Raw genomic sequence first — 8632 nt, 5'->3', positions numbered from 1 at the left:
AAAGATATAAAAGACTTAAATGAGACCCTAGAGCAACTGGGACTGATAGGCATATATAGAACACTCCATCCCAAAGATAAAGAATATACATTCTTCTCATTATACCATGGAACATTCTCCAAAATTGATCATATCCTAGGACACAAAATAAAACTCAACAGAATCAAAAGAATTGAAATTTTGCCTTCTCAGACTACAAGTTACTAAAGGTAGAACTCAACTCCAACAAAAATATTCAACCCCATACAAAGGCATGGAAATTAAACAACTTTATGCTGAATGACAGTTGGGTGGAGGAAGAAATAAAAAAGGAAATCATTAACTTCCTTGCAAATAACAACAATGAAGACACAAGCCACCAAAACCTGTGGGATACAGCAAAAGCAGTTCTGAGAGGAAAATTTATAGCTTTAGATGTCTACATTCAAAAAACAGAAAGAGAGCACATCAACAAACTCACGAGCTACCTTATAGAATTGGAAAAAGAAGAACAATCTAAGCCTAAATCCAGCAGAAGGAAAGGAATATCCAAAATTAAATCAGAGATTAATGAAACTGAAAACAAAAGAATCATACAGAAAACTAATTAAATAAGGAATAAAGTAAATAATATATATATGCCTTTGGCCAGATTAACTAGAAACAGAAAAGCAAAATCTCTAGTAACCTCAAACAGATATAATAAAGGGGAAATAACAACTAATGCCACAGAGATAAAAGAGATTATCTCTGAATACTACCAGAAACTCTATGCCTAGAAATTTGACAATGTGAAGGAAATGGATCAATATTTAAAATCACACTCTCTCCCTAGACTTAGCCAGGAGTAAATGATCTCCTGAACAGACCAATTTTAAGCACTGAGATCAAAGAAACAAAAAAATCTCCAAAGAAAAAAATGCCCTAGTCCAGATGGCTTCACACCAGAATTCTTTCAAACCTTCAAAGAAGAACTTATTCTCATACTGCAGAAATTATTCCAAAAAACTGAGGAGGAAAAAATTTTCCCCAACACGTTATACGAAGCAAACATCACCCTGATAGCAAAACCAGGAAAAGGGGGTGGCACCTGTGGCTCAAAGGAGTAGGGCGCCAGCCCCATATGCCAGAAGTGGCGGGTTCAAACCCCGCCCCTGGCCAAAAACTGCAAAAAAAAAAAAAAAAAGACAAAACCAGGAAAAGACCCAACTAAAAAGGAGAACTTCAGACCAGTTTCACTAATGAGTATAAATGCAAAAATTCTTAACAAAATCCTAACCAATAGATTGCAGCTTATCATCAAAAAAGTCATACATCATTATGACAAATAGGTTTCATCTGAGGGATGCAAGGCTGGTTTAACATACACAAGTCCATAAATGTTATTCACCATATAAAGTGAAGCAAAACAAAGACCATATAATCCTCTCAATAGATGCAGAAAAAGCATTTGATAAAATCCAGTATCCTATTCTAATTAGAACACTAAAGAGTATAGGCATAAGTGGCACATTTCTTAGATTAACTGAAGCTATCTTATGACAAACACACAGCTAATATTTTACTGAATGAAGTAAAATTGAAAGCTTTTCCACTTAAAACTGGAACCAGACAAGGTTGTCCTCTGTTGCCATTACCGTTCAACATAGTGCTGGAAGTCCTAGCCAATACAATTAGGCAAGACAAGGAAATAATGGGCATCCAAATGGGAGCAGAGGTCAAACTCTCCCTCTTTGCTGACAATATGATCTTATACTTAAGAGAACCCCAAAGACTCAACCACAAGACTACTGGCAGTCATCAAAAAATACAGTAAGGTCTCAGGATATAAAATCAATGTCCACGAGTCAGTAGCCTTTGTATACGCCAATAACAGCCAAGATGAGAAGCTAATTAAGGACACAACTCCCTTCACCATAGCTCCAAAGAAAATGAAATACTTAGGAATATACCTAACAAAAGAGGTGAAGGACCTCTATAAAGAACTATGAAACCCTAAGAAAGGAAATAGCAGAGGATATTAACAAATGGAAGAACATACTATGCTCACGCTGGGAAGAATCAACATTATTAAAATTTCTATACTTCTGAATGCAATCTACTAATTCAATGCCATCCCTATTAAAATACCAACATCATACTTTCTAGAATTGGAAAAAATAATTCTTCTTTTTGTATGGAACCAGAAAAAAACCCATATGGCTAAGGCAGTTCTTCGTAATAAAAATAAAGCCAGGGGCATCAACACATTAGATTTTAGGCTATACTACAAGGCCATCGTGGTCAAGATAGCATGGTACTGGCACAAAAATAGAGACACAGACATTTTGAATCAAAAAGAAAACAAGGAAATGAAACTAACATCTTACAACTACCTAATCTTCAATAAACCAAACAAGAACATACACTGGGGCAAAGACTCCCTATTAAATAAATGGTGCTGGGAGAACTGGATATCCACACATAAAAGTGTGAAACTGGACCCACACCTTTCTCCACTCATGAAAATTGATTCAAGATAAATAAAGGACTTAAATTTAAGGAATGAAATGATAAAAATCCTCAAAGAAAGCATAGGAAAAACACTGGAAGATATAGGCCTGGGAAAGGCTTTATGAAGAAGACTGCCGTGGCAATTACATCAACAACAAAAATAAACAAACAGGACTTAATTAAACTGAAAAACTTCTGTACAGCTAAGGAGACAACAACCGAAGCAAATACACAAATTACACAATGGGGAAAGGATATTTGCATATTTTGAATCAGACAAAAGTTTAATAAGGATCTATAGAGAACTCAAATTAATCCATGTGAAAATAGCCAACAATCCCATATATCAATGGGCAAGACAAGAATAGAACCTTCTATAAAGAAGACAGATGAAAAAAAAAAAAAAAAAAAAAAAAAAAATAAAGAAGACAGATGAATGGCTAGCAAACATATGAAAAAAAAAATGTTCATCATCCCAAATTATTAGAAAAATGCAAATAAAAACCAGCCTGACATATGATCTAACCCTAGTGAGAATGGCCCACATCACAAAATCTCAAAACTGCAGATGCTGGTGTGGATGTGGAAAGAAAGGAACACTTTTACACTGCTGGTGGGACTGCAAACTAATACAACCTTTTTGGAAGGAAGTATGGAGCAACCTCAAAGAACTTAAACTAGACCTCCCATTTGATTCTGCAATCCCATTACTGGGCATCTACCCGGTAGGAAAAAAATCCTTTTATCATAGGGACACTTGCACTAGACTGTTTATCACAGCTCAATTTACAATTGCCAAAATGTGCAAACAACCTAAATGCCCCCCAACCCAGGAATGGATTAACAAGCTGTGGTACACGTATACCATGCAATACTATTCAGCCATTAAAAAAGTGGGGACTTTATAGACTTTGTATTAACCCTGATGGAAGTGGGACACATTATTCTCAGTAAAGCGTCACAAGAATAGAGAACCATAAATTCTATGTATTCAATTTTGATATGAGGACAATTAATGACATGGTCAGGGGTAGGGGAAGGGGAAAGCAGAGAGAGAGGGGAGCAGGAGTGGGTTGGGGGAAAGAAGAGCAGAGAGAGGGAAGGAGGGAGGGGGTAGGGTCTCAGTGTGTGATGCACCTTTTGGGGTCAAGGCATAATTGTAAGAGGGACTATACCTAACAAGTGCAATCAGTGTAACCTGGTTTCTTATACCCTCAATGAATCCCCAACAAGAAAAAAGAAAAGAGTACTGTGTGATCTTATCAAAAACTAAAGCTTGTTAACACACAGATTGAAAAGTCAAAGACTGGCTCAGCACCTGTGGCTCAAGTGGCTAAGGCGCCAGCAACATAAACCTAAGGTGGCAGGTTTGAATCCAGCCAGGGACCACCAAACAACAATGACGGCTACAACCAAAAAATAGCTGGGTGTTGTGGTGGGCACCTGTGGTCCCAGCTACTTGGGAGGCTGAGGCAGGAGACTCGCTTGAGTCCAGGAGTTGGAGGTTGCTGTGAGCTATGATGCCACAGCACTCTACCCAGGCGGACAGCTTGAGGCTCTGTCTCAAAAAAAAAAAAAAAAGAAAAGAAAAGAAAAGAAAAGAAAAGAAAAGTCAAAGACTAAGCCAGTTCCTTCATATGCTGGCACTGGTCTCATAGGGTAATAATCATTGCATTAACTTTGGTCTACAATGGAAATAAATCCATGTTTTCCCTTACCACATGTCCTGTGTGGGGATTCTTATGAGCATATGGTGGTCCTCTTATATGGTTCCACATCTGGCCAGATGTCATAGCAAGCACAAAACACTAGGAAACAAAAGCATAATAAAATATTCCTGCTCCAACTGTTCTCTTGATTATATTATAGCATATGAACATATGCATCTATTTAGGTAATAAATAGAATCTTTTTCAGATAAATGATTTATTTATTAAGGCTTTATATTTCATCACAAGGACTATAATTCATTAATACTTTAAAAGGAAGGGTGGCACCTGTGGCTCAGTGAGTAGGGCACTGGCCCCATATACTGAGGGTGACGGGTTCAAACTTGACTCCAGCCAAACCGCAACAAAAAAATACATGGGCGTTATGGTGGCTGTAGTCCCAGATACTGGGGAGGCTGAGGCAAGAGAATGGCCTAAGCCCAAGAGCTGTAGGTTGCTGTGATGCTGTGAGCTGTGACACCATGGCACTCTACTGAAGGCAGCAAAGTAAGACTGTCTCTTAAAAAAAAAAAAAGGGTGGTGCCTGGGGCTCAGTGGGTAGTGCTGGCCCCATATACCGAGGGTGGCGGGTTCAAACCTGGCCCTGGCCAAACTGCAACAAAAAAATAGCCGGGTGTTGTAGTGGGCGCCTGTAGTCCCAGCTACTCAGGAGGCTAAGGCAAGAGAATCGCCTAAGCCCAGGAGTTTGATGTTGCTGTGAGCTGTGATGCAAAAGCACTCTACTGAGGATGACAAAGTGAAACTCCGTCTCAAAAAAAAAAAAAAACTTTAAAAGGAATACACAGTTGATAAATTGGAACTAAATAGATAAAAGTTTCAAAATTGAATATTAAAAAAGATTTTTAGAAGAACATTTTCTTTTTTCTTTCTTTTCTTTCTTTCTCTCACTTTTTTTTTTTTTTTTTGAGATAGGGTCTCACTCTATAGCCCAGGCTAGACTGTAGTGGCATTATCATAGTTTACTACAACTTCCAAGCCCTGGGCTCAAGTGAATGTTCTATCTTAGCCTTCCAAGTAGGCTGGGAATATAGGTGTGTGGCAACATACCCAGTTCACTATTTTTTTTTTAATTTTTTGTACAGATGGAGTCATGCTATGTTGCTCAGGCTGGTCTTGAACTGCTAGCTTCCAGTGATCCTCCTGCCTCAGCCTCCCAAAGAGTTAGGATTACAAGCATGAGCCACTGTGCCTGGCCTAGAAGAATATTTTCAAAAGAACTACAGGCTTGACGCCTGTAGCACAGTGATTATGGTGCCGGCCACATGGACTGAGGGTTTTGGGTTCAAACCCAGCCCAGGCCAGCTAAACAACAATGACAACTGCAACACAAAAATAGGCGGGCATCATGGTGGGCACCTGTAGTCCCAGCTACTTGGGATGCTGAGGCAAGAGACTCAAGCCCAAGAGTTTGAGGTTGCTGCGAACTGTGACACCATAGCACTCTACCGAGGGTGACACAGTTAAGACTCTGTCTTAAAAAAAAAAAAAAAACTACATAGAGATGACAGTCTATCATTTAGGCTGAATTAAAGCAGGTATATTTAGAACCTTGAAGTTCTGGCCATCTTAATGAGATAATGAGGAAATAAACTGATTTTAAAGAAGAAAATTAAAAATATAAAATTCTGGGCCCGGTGCAGTGGCTCATGCCTGTAATTCCAGCACTTGGGAGGATGATGTGGGTGGATTGCCTGTACTCACAGGTTTGAGACCAGCCTGAGCCAGAGCCGAGACCTCACCTCTAAAAATAACTGGGCATTGTAGTAGGCACTTATAGTCCCAGCTACTTGAGAGGCTGAGACAAGAGAATGGCTTAAGCCCAGGAGTTTGAGGTTGCTGTGAGCTATGACACCACAGTACTCTACCAAGGGTGACAAAGTGAGACTCTGTCTCAAAATAAAAAAATATATATATATACATGCATATACATATATAAATAATATATATAAATTCTTTCCCTTATGTAAGAAACAAAATACTACTTTTCATATAAATGATTACCTAAAAATACATTATTAGTAGTTTTCAAATATTTTTTCTTCTAAAATTCACTCACCAAAGCTGCAAAAGCCCATCCAGTTTTATTAAAGAGAAATTCCATATTACTTCTTCGAAGATACACAAGTCCACCAATAACAGCCAAAAGCAATCCCAACATAAGGGGACCAGCATAATTTGGAGGTCTAATTACTCTAATCTAATGGAAAGAAAAAATATTTTAAAATATAAAATTTATTATTATATGGATCAAAATAATTTGAAATGAAAGTATTCAAAATTAGTTAATTACTCTCAGAAAAAAAAGATACTTTTTTTCATCTCATCCCAATCAAAATAGTCTATACTGTATCCTAAAATGGGATAGAATACATTTGACCATAGTATCTTTTAGATTAAGAAGGATTTGTCAGCTTGGCGCCTGTAGCTCAGCAGCCAGGGCACCAACTACATACATAGGAGCTGGCAGGTTTGAATCCTGCCTGGGCCTGCCAAACAACAATGGGAACTAGAACCAAAAAATAGCCAGGCATTGTGGCGGGTGCCTGTAGTGCCAACTACTTAGGAGGCTGAGGCAAGAGAATCGCTGAAGCCCAAGAGTTTGAGGTTGCTGCGAGCTGTGATGCCGTAGCACTGCCCAGAGTGACACAGTGAGACTCTGTCTCAAAGAAAAAAAAGGAGAATTTGTCAACTATGGCTAGATAGCCCATGGATTAAAAACATCTAAAGAGTAGTTTCTATTGAATTCAATAACATAATACAGGGTGTTTTTTTAATTTCACTCATTCATCACAATGATTCTGTTAAATTCTTCTTAAGAGGGATTGCCAAACTATTACTATTACCATCTCACCAATAGGAGACAAGACCTTTTACAGTTTCTTAGTAAGATTCCAAAAGGATAATGGCAAGATAACTTTCTACAAAGTAGGGAGACTTACATTGACATCAGTTCTGTCTGCAATCCATCGGGCAATCTGCTCTGCTGAAAAACCCCGCACTTGCAACTCGTATGTATCACCCCGTTTGGGTTTCCCTTTTGCAGGAAAGTTGATGAAAGTTGGAGCTGAATTCATGTTTAGCTGAATAAAAAGCAGCACACAAAAATATGTTATCATGAAAATAACCTTAATGGCAAACACTATCTTGATATTTAGGTATTTTACAAAGATGAGGAAGCCCAGATTAGGTTATGTGATTTACCTAAGAAAAGTGGTAAGTGGTATAGCCAGGATTAAAACAAAAGGCTATTTGTAACTTTAGTATTATACTTTACTAACCAAATAGAAATACCTAGCTAAGAAACCTATATTTTAACTTCACTAGAATGGAAAATTTGCCATACTGTAGATATTTTAACCTTTTCCGAGATTAGGCAAAAAGAATACATGAGCACTAAAATAATCTTATGTAGTTGAGGGCAAGCTCCTAATAGAGCATATTCTCAATTTGAAGGAAACAAGTAATGCTTTAAAATGGCAGCGAGAAACCAATACAGAATGGTAGCCAAATGTAGAAATAGTCGATTTTAAATGGGTTTATAAATATTGACTGATGAACATCGCATTTCTCTATTCTACATCACAAGACCAGCACAAGACCAGCACAAGATAGTGCTGGAAATACTACGGTAAGCAAACCATGACCCTCTCATTGGTGTTATAACTTTCTTGACGTGGTATAACTATACTTGTGAGAAAGAGAAAATCTTACTCCAGTGGAAAGATCCTGACCAAAAGACCCAAGTGTTCAGGTCCTCACAGCAGGTAATCCTATAATAGAGATTGGCTTGTACAAAACAATTACAACTTAAAAACATCAACCAATAAAATACTCCAAAAATACTCCAACTCTCTTGCTTTGATTTTATACTCACAAAACCCCCTTATAATAGTAATTTTTTAGGCCTTCACATAAGATGAGAGGGTGTACTTATCACTGGATAAGATTAGTTTAGTATATTTGGCTGAATACAGGGAATTTATAGGGTAGCCCTTTGTACCAATGTCTGTGAATTTTTATGGTTTGGTCAGGGTGCACAAAATCTCCAGAGATAAATAAATCCTGGTTACACTACTAAAATTTAATTTCTGTGTTTGCAAAGCTAAGAACCAGACACCGGACAGTGTTCACTCTATCAAATACTGCCCAAATTATAGACCAAACTTGTTTGATATTTGTTTAGTTATACCACCTTTGAATTAAGAAAAAAAAAGTGCCTGGAAAATAAAAACTTAGCAACATATGAATACATTTACCTTATAGAAAGTATTTTAATTTTATTTTTCATTAAATCATAACTGTGTACATTAGTGCAGTCCTGGGGTACAATGTGCTGGTTTTATATATAATTTAAAATATTTTCATCAAACTGGTTAACATAGCCTTCATGGCATTTTCTTAGTTATTGTGTTAAGACATTTATATTCTAC

The 8632-nt window shown here is 37.5% G+C and overlaps 1 protein-coding gene across 1 annotated transcript in view; it reads right to left on the bottom strand.

The window, feature by feature from the left end:
- The window catches only part of MAGT1 (magnesium transporter 1), a 93681-nt gene that overhangs the window by 31585 nt on the left and 53464 nt on the right, over positions 1–8632 (bottom strand). Inside the window, exons 4-6 of the mRNA XM_003800454.3 lie at positions 7142–7282; positions 6259–6399; positions 4191–4280 (exon numbers count right to left, since the gene is read on the bottom strand). Of these exons, the coding sequence (XP_003800502.2) occupies positions 4191–4280; positions 6259–6399; positions 7142–7282 (372 nt within the window). The remainder of the gene's footprint in view (positions 1–4190; positions 4281–6258; positions 6400–7141; positions 7283–8632) is intronic.

Source organism: Otolemur garnettii, unplaced genomic scaffold (assembly GCF_000181295.1).
Source record: "Otolemur garnettii isolate 467f Iridium unplaced genomic scaffold, OtoGar3 scaffold00175, whole genome shotgun sequence".
Taxonomy (NCBI): Eukaryota; Metazoa; Chordata; class Mammalia; order Primates; family Galagidae; genus Otolemur; species Otolemur garnettii.
The sequence above is the reverse complement of the archived record's forward strand: the minus strand, read 5'-3'. Positions and strand labels throughout refer to the sequence as shown.